The sequence below is a fragment of the Paroedura picta genome, chromosome 14 (assembly GCF_049243985.1).
Source record: "Paroedura picta isolate Pp20150507F chromosome 14, Ppicta_v3.0, whole genome shotgun sequence".
Lineage (NCBI taxonomy): Eukaryota > Metazoa > Chordata > Lepidosauria > Squamata > Gekkonidae > Paroedura > Paroedura picta.
Window position 1 is genome coordinate 31,250,332 of NC_135382.1, and position 27,029 is coordinate 31,277,360.

General features: G+C 47.7%; 2 protein-coding genes and 1 long non-coding RNA gene across 4 annotated transcripts in view; 2 read left to right on the top strand and 1 right to left on the bottom strand.

Annotated features, from left to right (window-relative positions):
- Positions 1–884: 884 nt before the first annotated feature.
- Positions 885–7,848, bottom strand: PDCD5 (programmed cell death 5). Its single transcript, XM_077309963.1, has 6 exons — positions 7,659–7,848; positions 5,778–5,818; positions 4,717–4,778; positions 4,041–4,132; positions 3,325–3,396; positions 885–2,106 (listed from the first exon to the last, which is right to left on the bottom strand). The coding sequence occupies exons 1-6, from the start codon at positions 7,722–7,724 to the stop codon at positions 2,059–2,061; spliced, it is 381 nt and encodes a 126-aa protein (XP_077166078.1). The 5' UTR covers positions 7,725–7,848; the 3' UTR covers positions 885–2,058.
- Positions 7,849–15,966: 8,118 nt separating this feature from the next.
- On the top strand, positions 15,967–23,749 carry LOC143823720 (uncharacterized). The gene is made up of 3 exons (XR_013226562.1): positions 15,967–16,105; positions 17,412–17,531; positions 23,441–23,749. It is a non-coding gene; the product is annotated as an uncharacterized LOC143823720 (long non-coding RNA).
- Positions 23,750–25,722: 1,973 nt separating this feature from the next.
- LOC143823587 (neural-cadherin-like) overlaps positions 25,723–27,029 on the top strand; it is an 86,617-nt gene continuing 85,310 nt past the window's right edge. For both annotated transcript variants that reach the window (XM_077310055.1, XM_077310057.1), the window contains exon 1: positions 25,723–26,822. In XM_077310055.1, the coding sequence (XP_077166170.1) occupies positions 25,754–26,822 (1,069 nt within the window). In that variant the 5' untranslated portion in view covers positions 25,723–25,753. The remainder of the gene's footprint in view (positions 26,823–27,029) is intronic.

Below are 27,029 nucleotides of genomic sequence, written 5' to 3' on the forward strand. Positions count from 1 at the left end.
AGGACAGTCTTCAGCCAGAGACCCTGGAGTGCTCCTGCCAGTCGGAGCAGATGATAACCAGTCAGTATAAACCAGTGTTTTTTCAACCTAGCTTGTGGCTGAGTCCATTAAGGCAGAAGGGGAAAGGCTATAACCCCCCAGGGGCCCATAACCCCCCCCCCCAGTTGGGAATCCCTGGTATAAGGCAACCTTCTGAGCCCTTGAGGAACTCTCAAGAGGAACAGTTCTTGGTGCGAGCACCGTAGGACACACGAGGCATGACTCCTTTGAAAATATTTTTATCTGCCTCTAGCTGTGTGATCAGGTTACAAGTTTCCTCTATATCTCTGCTGCAGACAGAGAAGGCTCTGGCAGTCTTCTGCTACGAGAAGGAAGATGTGGTTATGTGTCCTGCAAATGATTCGCATTACGGACACTTGTATTGGGAGCTGACAGCGATATGGATACGTCGATTGATACCTGTAGCCCAGTACCATTGGGAGGTGTGCATTTAAGGTTCACATCCTTTTAAATGCACCTTTGGCTGCTAAAATTCATTTCGTTTGGCTAGGGGGGACTCCTTTACTGCAGACCAGGACAATGGGCACTTTTCAGGTGACTGGAAGGAATGCCCCAAAATGAAAAAAATAACTTCAGTTCCCTTTTCTTTACACAAAGTTTTTAATGTCTATTTTGTAGCTCTGCTTTGTTTCACCTCCACAAGTCAAAAAAAACAAAAAAGATCCAATAACTCACCCCCCCCCCTTTTACATAGGCTGTTCTACAAGACATGTATCAAACACTTCTTACTGTACATGCACAAAGAAAGGCACAACATAAAAATAAGTTACAATGGTGTCAGGCATGCAAGAGGGTTACAGGATCTGGGCTGAGCCAGTTCCGTATTTCTGGGGGGGGGGGGAAACTGAGGTAGCTGGAAGTATTTTGTCTACCTAGTGTTGTGGCACGACAATGCACCACACGGACTGCAAACCTCACGATCGAGCCTGTAAGACCCACTGATATAAGCGAGGAGAGACTTAAGGCAAGAAGACTTGATATATGTTGACTTTTGGCTACGATCCCGCCAGGAGGTGGCTGCGTTTCTCCCTTTCCCCTCTGGAGGAAAAGAGCGAAATTTCACTTGCTAGCAAAAAAAAAATCGACATCTTTCGATTTGACACATCGTCCAGCAAGATCGAGAATCTTTCTCAGAGCTACATGCTTTTTTGCTTGCCAATTACTCTTCCTTCGATTTAGCCAGGTGTTCAGCCAGGTTGATTCCTAACACCCATGCGAGAAACCACTTCCTCTACACCAGGGGTAGTCAACCTGCGGTCCTCCAGATGTTCGTGGACTACAATTCCCATGAGCACCTGCCAGCAAATGCTGGCAGGGGCTCATGGGAATTGTAGTCCACGAACATCTGGAGGACCGCTGGTTAACTACCCCTGCTCTACACCTCCGCCAACAGTGAGGCCTGGTAAGTAATAATCATCCCAGCCAAGTAATTAGGGAAGGAGTGAGCAAAGTTCCTACTTGAGAGGAGAGGCTTTGGGGCATGCACAACTCCACTGCCTGTTCCCAATTCCTTAATTCTGGTTAAGGGATTTTGAATATTGCGTATATATAACCTCCTGTCTGATGACGCACTCCCTTCCCTTTCGATAGACAAACATTCTCAGGTATATTTCACCTGGAGGTGTAGCTGTGCTAAAATCTTTGCAAGCCAGACGCCATCTCTCCCCGTTCCGGCAGGGTGCACCAGGTGAACGAAGACGCCAAGTGTGTAAAGGTGCCGGCGAAAGTGTGGGTGGGTGTGCCCGCTGTGCAATGTCGAAAGAAAGCCGAAGGCCCGGAGACCGTCTGCAACTCCCTCAGCCTTTGATATAAAAATGACCTAAGAAAACTATTTCACTTCATTTTATTATATAGAGATAATTTGTTTTCCCTTTGTGTAAAAAAAAAAAAAAAGTGTACAGAAAAAACGCGTAAACATTCAATTTATGCTTCGGCCTGGACAGAATACTTTCCTTGACATCTTCCGGATGATTTGCAGTTGGCAACCATTTCTGTATTTCAGTCGTCCTCTTCCTCATCAGAATCCAGTACTTTCCTTCTGTTGAACTAGGGGAAGGAAAGTTACAGGATGAACTAACGCACACGTGGAAGCGTCGTACTCTTATCCACAAGTTCTAGCACAAAGAGACACGTCTTGAGCAGCTTCCTGGCTGCTTTAGGGAAAGTTCCCACACCACACTGTTGTAGGCATGATTCTGGCTCCTGAAAATTCAGTGCTCCACTTTTCTGGTTGATTTATTTTATTTACACCTCGCTTTTCTCCCCAATGGGGACACAGAGCAGCATACATTGTTCTCTCTAGGCTTGTGAAGAAGGGTGAGTATGTGTGACTCGTCTAAAATCACCCAGCTAACTTCCAGAGCTGAGACATAAAGAAGAGCCCTGATGGAAAAGAACAGTAGTCTCTCTAGCCCAGCATCCTGTCCCCCACAGTGGTCGACCCCTGCAGGGCCAACAAAGGGCATAGAGGCAGAGGCCTTCTCCTGATGGCCATGGGATTCAGAAATTCACTGCCTCTGAATGAGGATGTTCCCTTTAATCACCATGGCTAGCAGCCACCAATCCTCTCCGATCCTAGTCTGACATGCTAACCACCACACTGACTAGCTAGATCAGGGGTAGTCAAACTGCGGCCCTCCAGATGTCCGTGGACTACAATGCCAGCGAATGCTGGCAGGGGCTCCTGGGAATTGTAGTCCACGGACATCTGGAGGGCTGCAGTTTGACTACCTCTGAGCTAGATCATGCCTATTTCTGATAATGGGACACTCCATCAACTAGCCATCAGTGGCCATTTGTTCTACAAAATATAACTGTTAAGAGGGAACCACCTGAGAAATGGAAACTTTTGCCAACAGGAAAACAATTTATGAATTCTGGCCACGAGGGAGGGGAGACCTACTCCATTCTCTGTGTGGCTGAAGCAGCACCAAGAAGAGTAGCCCCAAAAGGCTGGTTCTATTAAGAAAGCCAGTTTGATGTAGTAGAGAAATCTGGAAAACTTGGTTTGAGTCCTTGGGCTAGTCATAGATCGCTTAGAGCTGTTCTTGCAGAACAGTTCTGATAAAGCTCTCTCAGACCCACCTACCTCATGGGGTGTCAGTTGTCGGGAGAGGAAGGGAAAGGTGTTTGTAAGCTGCTTTGAGACTCCTTTGGGTAGTGAAAAATGGGGTGTAAAAACCAGATCTTCTTCTAAAGTTTCAAGCATCTTGATACTTCCTCACTCCCCCACTTTCAAACAAACTTTAAATGTCAGGCTCTTACCTTTACTGTGGTTTTCTTTTCAGTTTGCTGACTCACTTTTTCAAGTATTTCTATCAATCCTTGATCTGAGACCTAAACGAACAAACCAACAAATCTAATGCAGGAAAAAAAGAGCAGACTTGGAAAAACGGTTCACATTGCATCTTTCTGCTACTCCCTAGGAATGGGAGAGTGACACATTGTAGGTTTCCTTCTGTATTCTCTGGTATCAGGAAGGCTCACTAGCACCAAGCAGCGGTTCACATTGTACCCTGGTGCTATTTCCCCATCCAACACAGCACAGCTGCGGAAGCCCAGAAGCAGCTGCTAAATTCAAAGTGGCACCAAAATTAGTTATATCGTCATTTCTCAGTGTTTAAATATTTTGGGTCCATTTGCTTTTAATTTAAAACCAAAGAAAAGGCGGCTTAAAAGCTACTGCAGGGATGCTGAAGACTTACAGTGAATGAAGGAAATAAAATTTTAAATACTCTATAGCCAAGTCTTTTCTTCTAGAATGTATGGAACTGCCAGGTGGTATCCTGTCCTGCAGGTTCTCGCTGAGGTCTTTCTAGTCCAGCATTCTATTTTGAACAACAGTCCACCTCTGAGAAGCCTCTGGTAATCTTCTAACCATGGAGTTTCCACTGAACTTCAACCCGCCTTTTCACAAATCTGACATCTCCAAGATACGTTTAATTATATAATAAAAATGAAAAGAACGGAATAAAACTTACCTTCCCAGCTAACTGTCCAAACCTTGCCATCTGTATGAGATAATTCTCAACCGCTTTTGCCTTTTCTGGCTTTACAAGGGCTAAATTACTTACTACAAGGGAAAAAAAGAAATATTTTACTTCACACAGGACAGGGAATAGTCTTGAGGTTAAGTTCATTCATGACACTGTGGGGGAAAAAATCCTGAACTAAACATGTGGAATGTATTTACTATTGAGCCCCAACCAAGGTGGTCTAAAGTTGTCAGATTTCATAAGCTAAGCAGGGCCGACCAGGTCTGACATGATGGGAGACCAAACAAGGAACTCCAGGGTTGCTAGGCAGAGAGACGCGGGGGAAAACTACCTCCGAACATCTCTTCCCTTGAAAACTCTATGGGGTCGCCCATGTCAATTGTGACTTGATGGCAAAAAAAATTAAAATAATAAGAATTCCAATTATTTGAAGGTCGATTACACTATATCTGACAACACAATGCTCATGAAACCAGAATTCCTGAACAGTGCCTAAATTTCCTGCATTCTGCAAGGGGTTGGAATAGATGACGTTGGCGGTCCCTTCCAACTCTATGATTCTATGATTCTTCTCCATTGGAGATGACCTTTTATGTCTTCAAAGAAGATCAAGGAAATGCTAAAAGGGTTCTAGAAACCAAGGAGAAGATAACATGCTTACATCTAGCACGAGCTGCCTGATCCAAGACCTGAGCCAAAATGTTATTCCTCATTTCCGTCTCCCTTTAATAAGAACAACAACAAAACACACACATAGGAAAAGAGCACACTGTATGAGAGGCAGCTACAAACAGCGTCTTATTTACAATCTGCATGCAACTGTTATTCTAGGCATTGGCTCTGTAAATCAGCAAAGCAAGCCACCGTGTGACCAGCTATTCTTGTCGCTCAGATTTCTGAACAGAACTTGCCTCCCCCCACATCCCAAATACCTTCAGCAGGATAAGAGATTCAACAAATTCCTCTAACCCTTCATGAGCGCAAGTCTGCGATCTCTGCCCTGCTTTAAGAAATAAAGTTTCTTATGGCTGACCATGGCTAAGTGCTGGATCAGAATAACAGATCTGAAGGGCAGTGCCTGGTCCTGTCCCTCCCCCCACACTGCAAAACACTACATTCACGAGGGAAACTTATAACTTAAGAGTGAATGAACTGATTATTAACTAAAAGACAACCACTCATTCAGCTGAAAAATAGGCTTAAAATTAGTTATGGCTCAGTACCAAAACTCTCACATGAAATTCCAGTTCTGTTTAGCAGCAGAATCATGATTCTGGATGTTCGCGATCTTTTGTGCTTTAGTTTTATTTATCTATTCTCAAGGCAAAAATAGGAGCAAGAACCCTATTTAAGCCAGCCTAAAAGAAACCACTAATTGGCTGCCTCCACAAAATGAAGAATTGCTTGCAGGCAACTGATCTCTAGCTGGGCTATCGCATTACAACATACAAGGAGTCCTGCTGGATCGGACTAATGGCTTTCCCTCGATGTTGCCTCCTGGGTCTGGGATTCAGAGGGTATATGCCTCTGAATGTGGAGACAAGACAAGTCAAGGTATGCCCTGCTGGAATTGTTTAGAAGAATGCAGCAAATAGATATTAAATCTACAGGTCTACAATTCAGCAGGGCAACCTTAACTGGTCAGTCTCCAAAACAGAAGTTAAAATGCATTCAGGTTTCTAGACCACATGATCCATTATGTGTGACAGCAACAGCCCATACCTCTGTTTTGCTTCTTGTTGTGCAACATCACCAGAGGGATCCTGAAAGTTCAGAAACAAAATAGAAGCTGTTTTAATAGAAAACCCAGAACTGCAACAGGGGAGAGCTTAGCAGGTACACAATGACATGAGGACATCATTATAAGTTCCCTTATAGGAACGGCTAATTTTGTGCTGGTCAATTTCAGAATGCACAGAAGTATACAAGTTTCAGACTACACAGAAATCTACCTACCAGCCAAGAGGAACTTTGAGCCACAAACAGAAGTCCCTTCCTTAATGCAAACTCCCAAAGGAACAGCATGTCACTGGCAATGTGAAAAAACTGCTCCCCAAGTATCCAGGCAGAAAAACTAACAAATGTCATTCTAGGTTTTCCTTTTAAGCCTCGTATTATCAGGCGTGAACTAATAAAACAACCGTTTCCACAACCTAGAACATATTAGCACAATAGTTTTTGCCTCTAGATCAGCTGGACTGAGAGCCCCCCCTCCCCAAGTCCTGAAATGTCTTTTTTCTGCATTTGGGCTTACTGCCAGACAACAAGAGCACTGTTCCCCTTGTCCTATCCTTGATATGTTGAGAGGAAAAGCAGGGCAGTGAGTCCAGGTCCCAGCATGACGGGGAAGCCTCCATGGCTGTGACCCACGGCTTGGTTGTTGGTGCAGTTCTACAGTTCATGGTCCTGGCCTTGTCCCTGTTGAGATCCTAACAGTGGCTACCCCTTTTCCTGTCACATTGACTGTGATGTGACATGCTAGCAGCTAGTGGGTCCCATGTTGCCCCGTGATTAAAGATAAATCCCAGATCTGGAGAGGCTGGAGGACCCCGCTTAAGATTCTTGGTTCATGAACATCATTATTAGGCAGTGATTCTAAAGAAGGGATGGAGGGTGGGTGGCCAAGAGACCCCATCGCAATGGTCAACGCTGACTCATCCCTTGTCCAGAGACCCTGTTCTGCACTCTCACCTCTTGTCGGATGAGGAAATGGGTGGCAGTCAATTGAAAGTGGGGAAAATCCCTAGCGGGCTGGATGCAACCCACAGACCCCAAATGGATGAGCCATACTCCAAGCATAAACATCCCCCATTAAAATGCCCTTTCCAGCTGGGTGGGTGAGGATCTGGAATGAGAACCACCCAATCGGACTAGTGTGGAGTGAACCGGCATCTGGATGTTGTTTGCACCAAATTCTCTTCCGCATTACCCCTCCTCCCCCACAACCAACCCCCCCCCTATAACACCAGCATGCCAGAGAGAAAGCCAGAGCAGAGCCCATCTTCCCAAAACAAGCTTTCCCTGTGGAAGAAGAAGCCATTTTTACACACGAGAGAGAGCAATCTTTGTCTTACTACCTAGTACAGGGGTAGTCAAACTGCGGCCCTCCAGATATCCATGGACTACAATTCCCAGAAGCCCCTGCCAGCATTCGCTGGCAGGGGCTTCTGGGAATTGTAGTCCATGGACATCTGGAGGGCCGCAGTTCGACTACCCCTGACCTAGTAGAATCATAAGAGTTGGGATGGACCTCCAGGGTCCCCTAGTCCAACCCCCTGCAGAATGCAGGAAAGCCTCCTGGATGGGTGGTATATAAATAATAAATAAATGTCACAACTGAATTTGAATTCATCCAAACAAGCATTCCTCTTCCATCTGGCAGGGCAGCCCCACACTGGAACTGCCGAGGCCTTTACCCGGCTAGAGCTCTCTGCCTCCCTGACAAGCTAGCTTTCTACGCGCAGGGACTGAAAAGAATAACCCCCCCCCCGCGTTCCGTGTGAAGTGGTCCAGCCCACCCGCCTCGCCCAGCGCCTGGCCTGGACCACGAGGGAGGGGCGGGGGGGGCGTGGGAAGGGGGGAAAGGGGCGGGCCCTGCCTCACCCCGTGCTTGGCCTGCAGCTCGGCCATCCTCTGCTTGCGCAGCGCCTCCAGCTCCTCGTCCGCCATCGCCGCGCCGAGTCCGGGCCCCGGGAGTGGGGGAGGGAGGGAGGGAGCGCGAGGGCCCGAAGGAGGCAGGAAGGGGGTCGCGCCTGCTCCCTGACAGGCCCCGCCCCTGCCGCTACGCGCCTGCGCGGCACGCGCCCCGCCAGGCAGGCCCCGCCAGTCGGGCGCCGACGCCCGTCGCCGGATGAGCGGGCAGGCGGAAGCAAGCGAGCGCCGAGCTGGGAGTCCCTTGGAATGGAGTTTCTTGGAACTCGGCCTGCTCCGGCGAAGGGAGAGGGGGCTTGGCTGCTGCGTACATTTGCAGAACAGAATAAAAGCAGAGTCCAGGAGCACCTTTAAGACCAACAAAGATTTATTCAAGCATTGGGAAGAGTGCTTGCACTGGAATGCTCACGCCTTGAATAAATCGTTGTTGGTCTTAAAGATGCCCCTGGACCCTGATTTTATTGTAAGCACTCGAAAGCTCACGCCTTGAATACAGGTGTTGGTCTTAAAGGTTTAAAACCAACAAAGGTCTTAAAGGTTTAAGACCACCTTTAAGACCAACAAAGATTTATTCAAGCATTGGGAAGAGTGCTTGCACTGGAATGCTCACGCCTTGAATAAATCTTTGTTGGTCTTAAAGGTGCCCCTGGACCTTGATTTTATTGTAAGCACTCGAAAGCTCACGCCTTGAATTAAGCTTTGTTGGTCTTAAAGGTGCTCCTGGACTCCGATTTTATTGTGCTGCTTCAGACCAACACAGCTACCCATTTGAATCTTTGCGGAATAGAGTTCTAATTGAGAGGCGCCTTTAAGGCGAGCAAAGTTTTATTCAATTTAAATGTATTGCTTTATTGATATTCTTATTAGTTTTAACGGAGAACCTAAATGGCATCCTTGCAAGCTTGTTGCATGTTTGTGTCTCTCTGCTGCCTTTTCCAGCTATGATCTTTAGTGTTCTTAAAAATTGGGATACATCTGCCAGTGCTGTGCATGTTTACTGCCAAGGAAATGTGTGTCCAAAAGTTTACTCTCAAGTGTTTGTGAACAAGATTGCACTATTTATGAAATGTAGATAGTCAGAACACCAATACACTTTCTAAGGGGTGCTATTTATGTATTAATTTATTGCTGTGTTACACTTTTTCAACTTTGTTTCCACTTCCAGCTTAAGTAATCACTTTCCATTTATATACAACATTCAATTTCGACATTTGTTTGTTTTTTTAAGAGCAATTACTGCCATTGCAAAGAGACAGACAGCAATAATAGTCAGTTATCCCTTCTCTGGAACATAATAGAACATTAAGGATAATTAGTCAACCCCCCTGGCTCAGTACTGGTTCAGCCTCAAGCGTCCCTGAAAAATATCAGGGCTTATCACAGCCCTGTTGGAAGCTGTTCCCACGGAGCAGTCTCTCTCAGAGTTCTCTGACCTCTACCTATCTCACCAGGTGTCTTTTGTGGGGAGAGGAAGGGAATGCGATTGTAAGCCGCTTTGAGACTCCTTCAGGCAGTGAAAAGAAGGATATAAAGACCAACTCTTTTATTACTATTAAAAAGCAACCACAATTCATTTCAACGACTGTGCCAGCACTAGATGGAGTAACAGCTTCTAGAATCGTGTTAGATATTAACTTTTTAGAAAAATCCTAAGATCTATGTATTACCAAATTCTGCACTAAATATTAGATCCTGTGCTCTATTGCTGCCCTGTGGATTTGTGCACAGTGTAGTCAAATCTGGAAGGGGAACCGTGTCTTATCACAATATGAACACTATAGAATCCTTAGATCAAAATTTGGCTCATGGTGCTACCTACACCTTCTTACCAACAGAGGGAGCTCTGGCTCTATCCATATTATTTCAATTTCTTGACTACAAAGCGACAAACCCCATAATTGGGAGTTTTCTGCTACAATGCAGTATGTCCTCCCAGATGAAGCTTTAATCTGTAGCGCTGTAAATTCATGCTCCATTATGCCACCATATGCTTTGATTCTCCTTGAAGATGCTGCGGCAATCTTAGCGTTTCGTTCTGGAATTGTTGCTCAGCGTGCATGACCGCCTATTGTTTTCTTCTTGGGTTTTTTAAAAGATTACATTTTAACAAGTCTCTGAACAAGTTTATTTGCAGTGTGCCTTTGAAGGGTATTGTTAATAATGCCATAAAAAGATTGACGTCAATGACGATTATATGAGGAATTTAAGTAGACAGGCAGAATATAACGACAGCCCTGCTGGGTTAGGCCTAGGGCTTGTCTCGTTTCCAGCAGTAGCCAGTCAGGTGCCTCTGTGAATCCCCCCAAAAGGATCTGAAAGCGGCATTTCAGTCCTAAAGTATTCTGAGCATTTGTGTTCAGAGGTACATTGCCGATTAACATGGAGGTTCTGTTCTGCCATTGTAGTGAAGGGATGCTGATAAGCCTGCAATGCAATCCTAGACAGAATTACATCTTTCTAAGCTCACTGCCCTCTGTGATTCATGGCGAGGAGCTGTGGCTCAGTGATAGAGCTTGCCATGCAGAAGGTCCCATGTTCAATCCCTGGTGCCTGCAATTAAAAGGAGCCAGGCAGTAGATGACATGAAAAGCCTTTGCCTGAGACCTTGCAGAGCCACTGCTGGTCTAAGTAGACAATACTCACTTTGCTGGATGAAAGGTCTACTTCAGTGTAAGACAGCTTCCTGTGTTCCTGAAGGGTATAGTCTTTTTCAGGACTGCAGTGCTAATCTCCATCACAAATGCTTTAAAACAGAAGTCCAGCTTTTCTTAAAAGACTGGCAATATTTATTTCTATGTGTGCATTGAGGAGTCAGAACTTATTTGAAGAAGAAATAAATGTTAGTCGTTAAGCTGCTCCTGGACCTTTTGTTTTGTTTTGCTACAACAGACTAACATGGCTATCCATGTCCAAACACTTTAGCCTTTCCTGGTATGGAAGATGCTCCAGCCCCTCTGAGCATTTTAGTAGTTCTTTTCTGCATTAATTTCGAGTGCTGTGACCGCCTCCTTGAGACAGAGCCACTAGATGTATACACAGTATTCCAAATGTAGTCACAGCAGAGAAGATATAAAGGTATTGCGATATTGCGATACTAGCTGATTTATGCACAATCCCTTTCTTAATAATTCCCAACATTTCATGGTGTTTTTTTTATTGCCTGCCTCTATAAACTGAACTAAGTTGGTAGAAAACATTTAAAAATCTAGAATATTAATCACACGGTAGAACAAGCCTTGCAGAAAGCAAATCAGCATGGCTTCTGCAAAGTCCTCCCTCACTCAGTCTACCTCGCTTTGTCTTTTGCCATGGCCTCCTGGGAAATCTTTCCTGGGAAATTCATAAACCCATCAAAACTTTGAAGTCAGGAATTTTTATTCCATTGTCCGTCTTTCTGGAGCTACTTACAGTGAATTTAATTCGCCCATTTCATTTCTTCCTTCAGGAGTTCTTCGTGGACTGCCCTCAATTTCCTCAACCTCCATAATTTGTGCCAGTGAGTCACACACCCTCAACATAACCTACCTCACAACTAGTTTTGAGTCTAGTGGCACCTGAGAGACCAAAAAGATTTTCAGCATAGAAGCTCTCAAGCGTCAAACCTCCCTTTGTCAGATAAATCCGAGAAAGGAAGCTTTGATTCTCAAAGGCTTATATCCTGAAAATCTTGTTGGTCTTTAAGGTAGCACCGGATCCAAAAGTAGCTGTTCTACAGCATACCAACATTGCTGCCCTGTGAAATCACCTTATAGGGTTGTCTGAACTGGATACGGAGCAAAAAATGCATGTTGCTTTCAATTCCTCAGAGGAAGAACTGGATAAAAAGGATTGGGGAAACGAAGCTGGCAATGTGGAGATTTCTGCGCAAATCCTAAACAGAATTACAGCCTTAGAAGTCAATGCGCTTCAAAAGGTGCAACTCTGCCAAGGACCGAATTATTAATGATGGTTTTGGATATTTGAGATCAATGGCTTCCTTTGTTATTAACGGCACCACGCGATAAGATTCAGCGCGTTGGCACGAGAGCTTACTCAAAGGGTCTGTGCTAACCGAGGGACTCCAAACTGACCTTCAGTTAAGGGTGGCGACCACTTAGTTGCTTTCGAGAGGGATGCTCGGAGCGGAATGGCTTTTGCTTCCGCGCAGCCAGACAGAATTACGGATTTAGGGCAGCCGCCTGTCTGTGAATTAAAGCCGAGCAGCTTTATCCTGTAGCAGAGCCCCTTCTCTGCTGCAGTGCTCGTCAGGAGCAGCTTGTATTTAATATCTTGCAACATGTGGGTCAGGGAGATATAAGCGCCCTGCATGGTGAGCAAATACATGGGGGCTGTTGACCGTAAGGGATAAAAGTCAGGCGGAAATGTAGTTAAGTGTGGCAGTGAGTTAGCCTTCTTTCCCCCCCTCCTTGTTCAAAGCGCTTAACATTTGGGGAATCTGCAGCCCTTACAACAGCCATGGATGGTTGAGGAGGAGTATTTCCCCCATATTGCAAGATGAGAGGCCCACGCTCAGAGTGGCTTGCCTATTGCAGGGTTTCGTGGAAGGGATTCCCAAATGGGTGAGAGTTAATTGATTTTTAATATATATTTAAAATGTGTTAAACATTTATCAGGTGATACGATCACATATGGTCATGCTGACCTGTTCCCCCCTCCCCCCAAAATAGCCAGCCTGGAGGAGGAGGGAAGGGGAAGGGCCCCAGTTGGGCATGGCTACAGTTATGCCTCCCAACCTGCTAACAGAGCAGTTCTCTCAGAGTTCACCTACCTCCCAGGGTGTCTGTTGTGGAGAGAGGAAGGGAAGGCGATTGTAAGCCGCTTTGTGACTCCGGGCAGTCAAAAGCAAGATATAAAACCCAAACTCTTCTTCCCCTGTTGGACAGACATGGGACCTTCTGCGTGCTCTCTCCAGTGAGACATAATATTAGCCACTCCTTTGAGGAGGAGGTATGCCAAAGGAGTCTAGGCTAGGGTACTAAGCACTGCTTTCCCTCCCTGCAGGATTTGTCACCTGCCAGGTGCTAGCCCAGCATACTTCCAGCAAGGTGCTCCGTTTGCCATTACGAATGACTTAGAGATTGGCTTTTGGGTTGCGCTGTAAATAATGGAAGCATTAGCTCTCTGAAAACATTCGTAGGTGGGAGTTACTGCTCTTTCGTTACACTGATACCAGGCATAAAACAGGAGCTAATCTCTGGAACGCTGATATTTTGGGGAGCTTTTATTCCTTTTGTTAGTCACCAAACTTAGACGCTGGCGGTTGTAATCACCGCGTCAGTCAAGGTGACACACGTGCTAATTCCGATCTAAAGCATAAAAGCACCTTTCCCGAATTAGCACAGGCGCTAATATCTAGTTCCATCACCCAGTTTTGTATAGACATTTAAACAAGCATTTAACTTCCAGAAAAGAAGTGAAACGAATCAGAGAGTAATTGCAGTTTGGCTGGGAAGTTAGAGGCTTTGAGTCTGACATTAAGGCTGCATTCAGACATCCGGGGACGGTGCGATTAGATCTCCGACGAGGCGTGAATACAAACTCCTCGCATCTCCCACCTCCTGCGTTTTGACTGAAAGGTTCTCAGCTAGAAAGAGGTCGAGCTATTTGTGATGCCTGGCAAAACTGGGGTCTACGTCCGTCCAGAATCCAGAACATCAGTTTAGACCCAGTTTGGAATCCGGGTTTGGGTGAATGGCTTAAACATTTGGATGTCCCAGTGGTCTGGAGTCTGTTCAATCCTGGGTGTAGTCTGCACGGGGCATTTTACCCACTCCAAGACTGACTAAATCCCTGCTGTCTACACTGAACTCCAGTTTGATTTTAGGCACTTTAAATTTTCCCTCTGCTGCATGCATGATAGATTTGTGGTGACCCTACCTTTTCCCTATGATATCCTGGAGTGGATATAAGCTTCAATATTTCAAAAATTACCATTAGTAAGTGTGCAGACGGCTCCTTTTTGCAAATTATCTTATTGCTCCATGCCTGGGAGCAAAGCAGTCTTCCCTGATTGGCCAGGGTGTCAGTTCAAAGACTTCCTGGTTCCCGGTTGCAAGGCTAGTCTTAAAGTGACTACGCTCCAGAAGTCCTAACTTCTCTCAGCAGAGATTTGCCTCTTGGATTTATTTCCTCCTCCTCTGCTATCTCCAATCCTCCCCCCCCCCTTCAAAAAAAGGAAGAAAGAGACTCCTGCTTGGCTCCTCTCCCCACACTGAGCTTTCCCAATCGAGTGTAGAACACTTTGTTTCAATTGGGAGGGGGAGGGTATAGAGGAAGACCCGAGTTCAAATTTATCTGAATTCGGCAGGATCTACAATGGATAAAACAAAGTAAGTGCAGAATCAGCTCAGGATGTAGTCCATTGAGAAGAGGAAGATGAATGAGGTTTTCCAGCTCTGGCTTGGGGAATTCGTAAAGATTTGGGGGCAATGCCTGGGAAGGGCCAGGTTTGAGGAGGATCCTCAGTAGGACTGTTTCTTCCATTGAGAAACAGAAGTTCTAGAACATCCACGCTCTGTTGCCACTCTAGGAATTCTTCTTCTAGGCTCTCTGGTATACCATAAAGGTCAGCCTCTGATGCTGCTGTTTCCTTTGAGGCTCTATTCTGTGTCCTCTGGAGATCCAACCAATTTGAGGTTGGAGATGTTCCACCGTCCCAGAATTCCGTCTTTCGCTTAATGCCGTAGTAGGCAACCAGAGTGCAAAGACTGGTTAGGATTGCACTGCGAGTCTGTTACAAAACACCTCTTACCATGCAATCCTAAAAACACCTTCCTGGGGGTAAGTGTCATTGAATCGACTCGAGAAAATGGTGGAGTAGACCCGATTAGGATGGATCTCCTTTGTGCAGAATTTCAGCAGTTCCCAATTTCCCATCAGTCCCCCTGTTTTGATTTGAACCAACAGGACAAGTTGGACCTGAGAAGTCCCCCATATTTGATTTCTATTTCTAATTGTTAGTGTTGCTGCTGCAGTTGTTGTTGTGGACATATCCCCTGTGGAAATGTCTCAGGCAAGATGTAAAATTGCCACTGCTCTCGACTTGAAACACACTAGGTCTGTGACTCTAATGGACTTCTCTTGTCCGTTCCTTGACAGCCCCTCTTTCTGCTGCCGCCAATGCATTTCATTTCAATCCGGGAGCGTAGCTGCACATCTCACCGATCTGAGTCTTCTCCCATTCCCACACAGCCCCTATTATTAAGCCAGTTAATGGTCGTTTGATATTTTCCTGCCTCCTTTCAGTAGACAGAGAGGTGAAGAACCCTTCAGTCGTTTGAGAGGTGGGTTTTCCCTGTAGTAGACTAAGGTTGCCAGCTTTCGGTTGGAAATCACCTGGAGATTTGGAGAGGGATGGAGTCTGGAGAAGGTTTTTTTTTTTTTTTTGAGAGAGAGAGAGAGAAATGAGGAGCCTCAGCAGGGTACAATGCCATGGGAATTGTAGTCCATGGACATCTGGAGGACCACAGGTTGACTGCCCCTGCTATATAAGATGCAAAAGAAGCCAATAGCCATAGAGGCTTAACAACTGACCCATTGGAAGAGGGTGGGACCACCTGTCAGGTGTATCTGAGAGTATTCTCTTAACTCTTTCCCTCCCAGAGCCTAATACATGTAGACTTACAATATCCAATTGCAGGAGGCAGGCTGACAAGGATAGGGAAATGATATTCTTGCCTTCCCTTTGATATTCAAGTCTCATTACACACTTGCCAGTCTTTAGATACATGTAGAAATTATTTCTTTTGTGTTCTCTGCTACTTCTATAGGAGGGAAATAATTTGATTTGGGTGGGTGTTTTTTTTTTTTTTTAAAGCAAATGCTGTGTCAGGGAAAGAATGTGATTAATGGTTAATTAACAGCTGTCTTCATGTTATCAATTGCTAAGTCATTCATGAAGAACAAAGATTCAATGATTTTGGGGACCTAAATTAATCTTTCATGACAGGGCCTCCTGGCTTTGTCATTGCTCGCATCTGGCCCATCGCAGTGGGAGGGAGGAGGGAAAGTCGAAAAAGGCTGGGAGCCTTTTGCGCTTGAGTAACACATGTAGCCTGATTCATAAAGAAGATATGCCGAAAATAGTAGCATTAGGGTCTATGGCGTTAAGCGGTCTGAACATGCCCTGCAAATATACGCACTACCTTTTGTCTCGCAGCAAGCTCTGACCGAATTGTTTTCTAAAAGGAGATGGGGAGATGAGAACCTCAGCAGGATATAATGCCAGAGAGGCCACCCTCCAAAGCACCTACCTCCAAGGCTCCCGTGGCTGAGCACCTACTGGCTTGTGCACGTGTCATCACCCACCCTCCTTCCCTCCCAATAGCTGGAACAATTTTGCGTGAAATATCTGCACTCAAGGCACATCGTAAGAGAATACTGCAAAGAAACATTTGCAGGTAAAGCATGCTGGGGAGCAGAATTCACGCCGCAGGTAGGGAACCTGCTGAGAACCTGCTGTTAAGTATGTTACCTGTACCTTAGCCTTTCGCTTTCTGGAAGTAATTTAGTTATGGTTTTGTAAAACATATTCTTTGCCTTGTAGGCATCCGTATTTTTATGGTTTGTTTTATTTCTGATTTGGGTTTACGGCGTAATACAATCTGGAGCTCTTTCCACCAATTGGCTGCTTATCATACCAGAGGGCGCATGTTAACTCTGCGTTGTCCGGGATGTTTCAGTGAGCTGAATTTGATTGCATCCTCAGTCCTGTATATTTCCAAAGGATTACAGAGCCCTGTTCAGCCAGCCAGTGCGGTGTAGTGGTTAAGAGCAGCGGCCGCTAATCTGGAGAGCCAGGTTTGATTCCTCGCTCCTCCACATGCAGCCTGCAGAGTGACCTTGGGCTCATCATAGTCATGTTAGAGCTGTTCTCACAGAGCAGTTCTGTCTAAGCTCCTACCTACCTCACAGGGTGTCTGTTGTGGGGAGAGGAAAGGAAGGCAATTGTAAGCTGCTTTGAGACTGGCGGCCTTTAATCAGCGGCTGGACAGATACTTCTCATGGGTGCTTTAGGCTGATCCTGCACTGAGCAGGGTTGGACTAGATGGCCTGTGTGGCCCCTTTCCTACTCTACGATTCTGTGATTCCTTTGGGTAGTGAAAAAGTGTGGTATAAAAGCCTACTCTTGTTCTTCTTAACATGTTTGGTGGATCTTAATATTGCAGCCCACCCCCAAGTACGGTGGGGTATATTTGGCATTGGGGTGCATCTCACTGGTTAGATGTTGACCTGTTGTTTTATTTTGTGTAGGACCTCTGTTTTCTCTCTTACCTGGGCTTGGAGGTGTAGCAAGTTAACCTCCTTTTTGAAGTTCATCTATTTGCAATAAGTTACGTGTACCTACATGGCCATGTCATGTAGAATGTGCTATTTTTTAAAAGCAAAACATTATTTTTCTTGTTACCATTGGAGTCAGATGATCCTTGTACTTTGTTTGAACAGGATTGCCCCCTTAACCAGGAAATGTGGAGGATCAGGAATGCTGGGTAAAGCTTCTGTGTTTCCAAGGCAATTAATTTTTTTTTTAACCCTACAGAAACTGCATCTAGGCGAGAAGAAGGGAATGCAATTCAAGGAGCACTTCACTAATATTTTATGGATAATTCTTTTTGTGATTTATTAATAGCTGTGCTCGACAAAGTTGTGTTTGCAACTTAGACAGGGGCTGCAAAAGAGACCCAAATCTTGTTGTTTTTTTTTAAGATGATAATTTAATGGGTAAAGAGCAAATGAACAGGAAAAGATCTGACGACAATAAAGCACCATCCGTGAAAATGAGCCTGCGTTAATGAAAACCAAGGTGGGAACAAACACCATAAGAAGGTAACTTTTTTTTTGATCTTTGGAAATTAAAACAAAAGGCAGACATCACAAAGCAAAATCCTTTTGACTCTTTTAAGAAGCACAAAAACAGATCTATCACCATGACTGAAACAGTGCGGGGTGGGCGGATACCAAGAAAGATAGAGATCCCCACAGATTTCCTGTGCTGCTTCAAAGTCTGGAGGCTGCAAAAATGAGCAGGAAACCTGGGGTGCCTTAAAAACGAAAATGCTTTTAATGCTAAGCTGTTCTGATTAGAGCTTGCTTCGTGAGAGGCATACAGTCGATCCTTACTAGACAGATAGGTGTAAACAGCAAGGATCAAAGGGCCATGACATGCAAGCGATGCACAGTGAGATGTCATTACGTGAACTACAAATGTAATCCAAAAAGTATGGAGACCATTCAGAGCAGCAGGCGTGAATAGAATTTCCCTAATTTTGCTAAACTGGAGAATTTCCATAGGAAAGTCAAAACACCAGCCAGATTCACATCAGAATCTGAAATCTTACCTATATCAACTCTCCCGCTACAAGAACTGAGGCCGATAGAGCTGCTTAAGGGATTTTAATACATAGTTTCAAAGTATTATATTGTTATTTTTAAAATGTTGTTACCAACCCTGAGCCCTTGGGGAAGGGTAGCCTATAAATTAAAAAAAATATTATTATTACTGCTGCTATTATTATCTAGCTTGCACGAAGAAAGTGGATGATTCCAAAATTGTAACAAAGGAGAGACAGAATCTGTCCAGTGAGCTCCCAGCCTTGACTCTCCATTAGACAGGAGCATTTGCCTCATTATATTCAAACATTAACAAGGACGGACTCATTGCCACTGACGAAAGCCAGACTGAAAACGGAAAACAAATGAATCTAGAGACCGTTTTGGCAGAGTCAAAGTCTAAATAAATGAGATAAGAGACTTTTTATCTTCTTATACTTAATTAAGCCACTGGACAGATCCTGTTTCTCCTTTGTTATTATTATCTAGCTTAGCAAAGCTCAAGATTATTGCGGAAAAGCAAAAAGAGATAGCCAAGCCTCACTGGCTTTAATAGTAATAATTATTTAAAAGTTGGTTGTCTACCAAACCTAGAAAAATGTTGTGAGCCAATATGTTTTCCTCTTGGCTGGAAATTTCGGTTGTAACCCTGAAATAAATAACGCGCTTCTAAATCCACTGCTAGCTCTGAGTTGGGAAATATCTGAAGATTTTGGGGGTGGAGCTTCAGGGAGCGGGTTTCCAGGTGAGGAGGGATTTCAGTGGGGTAAGAGGCTTCCAAAGTGGTCCTTTCTTCCAGGTAAACTGATCTCTGATGCCTGCAGATCAGTTGTAATAGCAAGAGATCTCCAGCCACCACCTGGAAGCTGCCAACCCTAGGTGTAACTCTGTTTAGTATTACACTGCTAACCTAGAAATTTAAGAAAAGGGCTACCACAAATGGTCTCAGAATCATATACAATCCATGATGCTCAGCTTTTCTATACCTGCACTCAGTCTTGAAAACTCCCTTGGAATCAAGAGCAGTGGCCCAGATGGATAAAAGAAGCCAGTGAATGAAGTTCGGTGTGCCAAGAAGGCTCTAGGCCAACCTTTCTCAACATTTTTATCACTGAGAAACCCCTGAAACTTTCTTCAGGCATTGAGAAACCCCAGAAGTGGCGCAATGTTGCAGAATATGGTCAGGAAGCCTAGCTGTGTACATGCTCACATGGGGCCCCTCCCCTTCCTACCCCTCCAGGGCCATCACTGGCTATTTTAGGAGGGGTGGGTGAGTCAACATGACCATATATGGTCATATCACCTGATAAATGTTTAACAAATTTTAAAAATATATACAAAAGTAATCAACTCCCACCCATTCAGGAAACCCTTCCAGGGTCATAAGTTTGCTCTAGTTGATCATAGCCATGGATAAAAGTCTATTTTAGCCTCACAACAACCCTGTGAGGTAGCTTAGACTGGAGGAATATGACTGGCACAAGAATCACAGGAGAACAGGGATTTGAACCTAGGATCCCAGTCCAACACTAACTAAGACCTATTGCAGAAACAAAGGGAGATTTATATCTGTATCAGTCCAGTCCGGCCTCAGGAGTATTTTATTTGTGATCCAAGTCATGTTTATGCCACTCGGTGGCAAGGGAATGACAGCCAGCTTGGTGTAGTAATTAAGAGCAACAGCTGGGTTTGGTTCTCCACTTCTCCACATGCCACCAGCTGGATGACCTTGGGCCAGTCACAGTTCTCCTAGAGCTCTCTTCATATAACAATTCTCTTAGAGCTCTCTCGGTCCCACCTACCTTACCGGGTGTCTGTTGTGGGGAGAGGAAGGCACTATCTGTATTATATCTCTTTGGGTTATTACATTTTTGAACTGCAACAACGGCAGTAACCTCCAGATGGCAGTGAGAAGGACCAAGATCGTTGCATTGCTAAAACCCAGTAGAACCCATTTCTTTGCTGATGATTCCTCTCAGAATTAAAGTACATGGCTTCTACGATGCTTTTCTAGTGAGGAAGGAGAAAGGCGCAAGAGGGGGGGGGGAGAAGGACATGCCGTGCAGGAAGGAAGGAAGGAAGGAAGGAAGGAAGGAAGGAAGGAAGCTTAAAGATGATTCCATAACAGTTGTTTATTTGCTGTCTGTATCGCACCAGCCACAGCCACAGAGGTAAGCACTAAGGAGTCAGAGGCGTTGTTGTTCTCTGCTAAACCTAGAGTGGAGGGGAGAAGTTCTTTTTCTCTCCTGAACACCCAATTTAGATGTAGCCAGAAAAATCAATACCTTCACACGTCCTCAGAAATACCGCTCCTTTTCTCCTAAAAGAAGGAGCATCTCAGCTCAGACACCTAGCTGCATTCCACAGCACCATCTTCGGCATTTCCCCCAGGACCGAAGTTAGTCGAAGGCACATTAAAGCAGTAAAATACTCTTATAATGAAGCCTGGGAGTAGACAAAGGGGAAAAACACCACTTAGCCAAAAAAAAAAAAAAGATCATGTCCATGAAATATTTAGCAGCCTGTTCCGCTGCGGCTGCCGTTCACCTGCCACCGTTGGAATCCGACAGGAAACCGCCAGTTCTGAGCAGAAAATCAGGAGAAAGCGGGACGAGCAAGCCGGACCTGGTGGTCTTCCCACGGCTTAACCTTCGGTTCTCCCCCGCAAGAGGCTCCGGGGACAGGCAGAAAGACGCTCGTGGTGTGATTTAGACGTAGACAAACTCGTTTTTTCCCCCGAGGAGGACCCAAAGCGAAACACAATGTTGTTCTTGCATTTTATGCTCCGAGCGACAGCCACCCTGCGAGGTAGTCTGGGCGGAGTGAGAACAGCTGGCCTTAGGTCCTTCAGCGAGCCATAGGGATAGAATAGGGATCTGAAACTCGAGCTCTGCTGATGCTTGTTCTGGGGCCTGCCAAGTGTTTGCAGGAGGCAGGGGAGGCAAGGTAAGAATTTGCTCAGCAAGGCTTCTGGAAGGCTACTGGAGATTGATTGGCTGTGTAGATTTTTTTTAAATGTAGCTCTGCAAGGATCTGCACTGAGCGATTGAAGCTAAGCTGTGGCCAAAGTTTTTTAGCTGGCTCCGCCTCCTGCAGCAGCCATTTTGCTGCTGGGCTCACCATGCTGCGTCAGATTTCCAGACTCGAAAGTTTCGGGAAGCCCTGCAGACACCACGACTCCCCAGAGCACCAAATTGAGACCACGAGTGGCCGATTCCAGCTTTAAAACGATCCTTTCTGATAAAAAAGTCCATCTGGACCAGGGTTTCCCAACCAGGGTTTCATGAAATGAGTGGGAGTTATTTTTTAAATATATTTTTTAAAATTGTTGAACATTTATCAGTGGTGTGACCATATAGGGTCATGTCAACCCACCTCCCCCCCCCCCCCAAAAAAACAGCCTATGATTTGTCTGGAGGGGGGTGGGAAGGGGAGGGGCCCCAGGTGGGCATGGGGGCCCCAGGTGGGCATACCTGGGCATGTACCCAGGTATGCTTCCCAACCAGGATCATACCACATCTTGGGTCTCTCAAAGCCTGAAAAATGCTTCAAGGGTTTCTCGCGATGGCAAGGAAGTTGAGAAAGGCAGACTCAGACACGTCTTATGCAATGGGAAGAAAGCGTCTGTCTCTTCTCTTGACTTTCTGTGCTGGTCCCCTTGCCAAACTCCAGCAAAGGCCTGGAGTTCTCCCAGAACTGTCTCCAGACTCCAGAGATCAAGTTCCCTGGAGAAGCAAAAACAAGAATTGGTTTTCATATTCCACATTTCTCTACCAGGAGGAGTCTCATAGCAACTCTCAATCGCCTTCCTTTCCCCTCCCCACAACAGATACCCTGTGAGGTAGGCGGGGCTGAGAGAGCTCGGACAGGACTGCTCTGTGGGAACAGCTCTAACAGGACTGCAACTAGCCCAAGGTCACCCAGCTGGCTGCATGTGGAGGAATGGGGAATCGTACCATGTTCTCCAAATCAGAGTCCACTTCTCTTAACCACTGTGCCATGCTGGCTCTCAACAGGCACGCTTTGGAGAGAATGCCCTACGACAGGGGGTAGTCAACCTGTGGTTCTCCAGATGTCCATGGACTACAATTCCCATGAGCCCCTGCCAGCATTTGCTGGCAGGGGCTCATGGGAATTGTAGTCCATGGACATCTGGAGGACCACAGGTTGACTACCCTTGCCCTACAACATGCACATGCTGACGGACCCTGAGGGGAAGGGGTTTATATTCCCCCTTCCCCGTTTTCTCACCATTAAATGGGCGTGTTATTTGCCCTCTTGTGGGCTGTGTGTATCCACAGGTTACGGGATAATATTCCACAAAAGTGCCACGAATGGCTTCTCCTCGTTGTAAGCCTGGGGCCCTTCCTCTAATATCGTCATCAATATTACACCAAGTTTTTTGTAAAGAGCACCAAAAAAAAAACAAAAACAATTTCACTTACCTTTTAATCAATTGTTCTCCTAGGCTGGATATTTTGCCTCATTATGGTTTGATATTGATCTTTCCAGTTGCTGCTTGCTTTTTTAAAGGTGCAATCAGCGTTGGCAAATTTGGAAAGGCTCTATATAGGATCATTCTGTTAGTAGGTGTACTCCAGTGAGTAGGTTACTCCAGTTGAGGGTAATTTTAAAAAAATATGTATTTAATTTTTTAAAATTAACCCAGGGAGTCAGGAGGTCAGAGTGGCTTTCTGCTCATTGGTGGTCTCTGGAGGTCGCCCAAAGTTACAAGTGATCTCCAAATCCCACAGTTCATTTCCCCTGAGAAGAATAGCTGCTCCCCATGGTAGGCTTTATGACAGCTGAGATTAATAGTTCCTTGTTTTGCTCAGGCAAGTTACTGCACAAACAAAAATGAAATCAACTTCTTATTTAACAAGCATTCTATTTTGTTACAGATGCCGTGTGCGCTGTAAAAATGTGACTTCCAGGGGCGTGGCAGGGAGGCGTGGCCAGCTGGCATCCCTTCCAGGTTTACTTTAGCCTGAAGAATATTTCAGGGATTGCTCCATGCTCAAAAGGTTGAGAAAGGCTGGTCTACAGCATCAAATCCTTGCAGAACCCCCTTTTCAAGCCTTGCCCTTCATAGGCTCCACCCTGAATCTCCAAGGATTTTCCAATGGAGAGCTGGCAACTCTAAGCAAAATAACTTTTTACCTCTTGTCCTCCATTCTATGCAGGGATGTTTTAGTGTTAAGATTTGATTCTCATTCTGCATATGCCTGTGAAGAGCCAGAGTTTAAATAACAAAGATCATAAACATAGAAATGGAAAAGTCACGTAGGTTTCCGCTTCCCGGTTCCTTATTCAATGCCAACAAGAGCAGGCAGGGTGAATAATTATAGAGCTGAAAACAGAAACAGTGTCAGAGACCCATGATCAGATCTTTCTTTTTTTTCCAGATTTCAAAGCAACTCAGCTTTTGATCAGAGCAATGTGGAGGAAAGAAGGTAGAGGTGTTTACACTTTGCCTCCTTACTGGTGCATAATGTATCATCTACAAATCTGGATTCCGGTGGGTAGCTATGCTCCTCAGAAGCAACAGAACAAAGTTCAAGTCCAGTGGCAATTTTAGGACCAACAGAGTTTAATTCTGAGGATAAGCTTCCATGTGTTTCAAAGAAGGGTGCATGCATGCAAAAGCTTATATCTAGAATTAAACTTGGTTGGTCTTAAAGGAGCCACTGGACTGGCCTCAAAACTTTGCTCTGTGTTTAAACCTGAAGTCCCAAAGCTGCTTTTTGGAACAGTAACTGTGTTTTTGTTTAGGGAACAGATTTGTACCTCTGTCTGCAAAATGTTCCAATAAATCAATCATATAAAAGTGTGTGCATACTTCCGGAGAGGTGTTGAACATTTTAAAGCCCCCAGGCTGAGCCCCACCATGAGAGGAATCTTTAGAAAGTTTGGCAAGCCAGGGAAGTGACAAGGGGGAGGAGGGCCAGGGCCAGGAAGTGCTGCGTCCTGAGCACTGGCCCCAGGGGTCCTGCTCATGGGCAGGGCCACCATGCTCTTGTGCAGGTCTCCCACCTGCCAGGGAGAGGAGGGAGGCAGATTGGGCATCCTTGGAGGTGCTGCACACTGTGCACCAAAGGCTCTGCTCACTGGCTGGGTCTACTCTGGATCGTTTGAATGGGCGGCCATCTAATACCTGGCAATGACAGTCTCACCATCTTCTCCCTTTAAATTTCCCCCCAGATCGGGGAGGAATTTAAATGGATAAGACAGCATGGCTGTTAGTTTCATCTGTTAGGCTGCCACCCTTTAAATCCTTCCCTCCCACCTTCGTAAGCAAAGCTGCCTGAAAGGTAGGGGGGGCATTTAAAGAAATGCCAAGAGCCCACTGCTTTTTTTGCTCAATGGGCTTTACTGCCAATAAATAAATCTAGTTCACCCAAGCATCTTCTGCCACGGGAACTGGGCAATCCTCAAGAGAAATCCTGGTGGTGTGGTGCAGACAACTGCACTGGGCATAGAAGGAAGGGAGTTTGTTTTTATTATCTGTTTTCACTACCCAGAAGAGTCTCAAAGAGGCTTACGATCACCTGCCTTTCCTCTCCTCATAAAAGACACCACAACAGGTAGGTGAGGCTGAAAGCGCTCTCAGATTGGTGACTAGCCCAGTTTACGGTTGGCAAATTCCTGGAGATTCTGGGGGGGGGGGGGGAGAATCTGGGATTTAGAGATGGAACATCAGCAGTGTATAATACCACAGGTCAGCATCACCCCACCCCCACCTTGTAGCACTTAACTAGTGCAATTTACACCAGGGGGTCATCCAGAAAGGAAATGGTCACATTTCCTTATCTTTACTTCAAAAAGGATGTGGACAAAATCAAGAGGGTTCAGAGGACAGTGACAAGAGCCTGGGGACCAAGCCCTAAGAGGAAAGGCTGAGGGAGTTGGGAATGTTCAGCCTGGAGAAGAGGAGGTGGAGAGGGGACACGATGGCTTTCTTGAAGTATCTGAACAGTTGTCCTTTGGAGGAGGGCAGGGAGTGCTTCCTGTTGGCAGCAGAGGAGAGGACCTGCAGTAATGGGTGGAGAACGATACAGATTAGATATCAGGGGGGAATTTGTTTTGTTCACAGTCCCAGTAGTTCAGCAGTGCAATCGGCTGCCTAAGGGGGTGGTGAGCTCCCCCTCACTGGCAGACTTCAAGCCGGGGCTGCTGGACAGATCCTTCTCCTGGATGCTTGAGGCTCATCTTGCAGGGGGTTGGACTAGCTGGCCAGCATGTCTCCTTCCAACTCCGCTGTTCCCATCGACCTCGGCGTCCCCAGGCTTGAAAGAAAAAGGAGGAAAAAGTCAAGCGCTCCTCTCCCGCGTCACGTCTGTGGGCTGAATTGCGAACCAGCCTCAGCCTCCCCCCCCCCCCCCATTCCCGGGCTGCGCGCAGGTTTCTCGCTCCACCCCGGCCAGCCTTGCAGCCCCCCCCCCCCCCGGCGGACTCCCGCGCAATCCGGAGCGCCGTCGACACGCCGCTACCCAAGCGGGCTCCTGCCCGTGCCGGCTTAGGGAGCGCGGAGGGCCCGCCTCCTCGGACGGGAGCGCCGGCCAGGCAGAGGCGGCCCCCTGCCGTCGGCCCACCCAGGCGCGCCTCGGCTCCGCCCCGCCGCCCAGGAGCCTGCCGCGGCGCCACGAGCACGGCGGCCACCCCCAGCGCTGGCGGGCGGGCGGGCGGCGTCGTGGGCACGAGTGCAGCGCGGAGGCGCCATGCCCCGGCCGTCGCTGCCCCTGTGGCTGTGGCTGTGGCTGTGCTGCTGGGCGGCGTGGGCGGCGGGCGGCGTCGGGGGCTCCGGGGCGCGGCGGCTGCCTGCCTTCGGCGGCCACGTGGGCGAGAACCGTCCGGCGGGCACCCGGGTGAGCGGGCTGAGCGTGCCGCTGACGCGGCTGGGGCCGGAGCCGTGGTGCGCCCAGGTGCGGGGCCGCCGCTGGCACCTGCGCCTGCTGGGCGAGGGCCACGCGCACTTCCAGGTGGCGCTGCACGCGCGCTCGGGCCAGGTGTGGCTGCGCACCCGGAGGCCCCTGGACCGCGAGGCGCGCGCCCTCTACGCCCTGCGCCTGGCGCTGTGCTGCAAGCGCTGCGCCCCCTCCGCCCCGGGCGCCGAGCCGGCCGCGCCGTCCGAGCTGGCCTCGCTGGCCGTGGCCGTGCTGGACGCCAACGACAACGCGCCGCGCTTCTGGCCGCGGGCCGGCCCGGCCGTGACGCGGCTCCGCGTGGACGAGACGCTGGCGCTGCGGGCCCAGGTGTGGCAGGCGCGGGCCCTCGACGACGACGCCGGCCCCAACGCCGAGCTGCGCTACTTCGCCCGCCCGCCCAGCGCCCACTTCTTCGTGGTGCCGCGCAGCGGGCGCGTCGTGCTGGTGCGCTCCCTGCTCAGCCGCCGCGCCCCGATCCCGCTGCGCCTCTTCGCCCGCGACGCCGGCCGGCCCGCCCTGCTCAGCGCGCCCCTCGACCTCGAGGTGCTCCCGCAGCCCGTCCGCCTGCCCCGACGCCGCCGACGCCGCCGACGCCGATGCCGCCGCAGCCCCCGCGCCCTCCTCCAGCCCGAGCCGCCCCTGGCCCTGGCGCTGCCCGAGGACGCCCGGCCCGGCACCCTCCTGGCCACGCTCGGGCCCGCCGCCCGCTTCCCCGCCGCGCACTTCGAGCTCGTCTCGCCTCCGCCCGACGAGGCCCCCGTGCGGCTGGACGGGGACACCGGCGAAGTCACCTTGGCCCGCGCCCTCGACCGCGAGGAGGCGCCCAGGTGGGAGATCGTCTGCCGCGTCCAGGAGAGAGCAGGTAAGGAGGCGGACGCCCAGGTGGGGTTGCTTTGCGCGGGGGGTCTGGGGCGCCAAACCCCACACCGGTTGGATCGGGGCCGCCGGTGGAGTGGGCGGGGGAGGGGCAGGGGCTGGTATGGCCCGATTTTGGAAGCTAAGCAGGGTCCTGGCTTAGAAGAGAGACCCCTAAGACAGGGGTAGTCAACCTGTGGTCCTCCAGATGTCC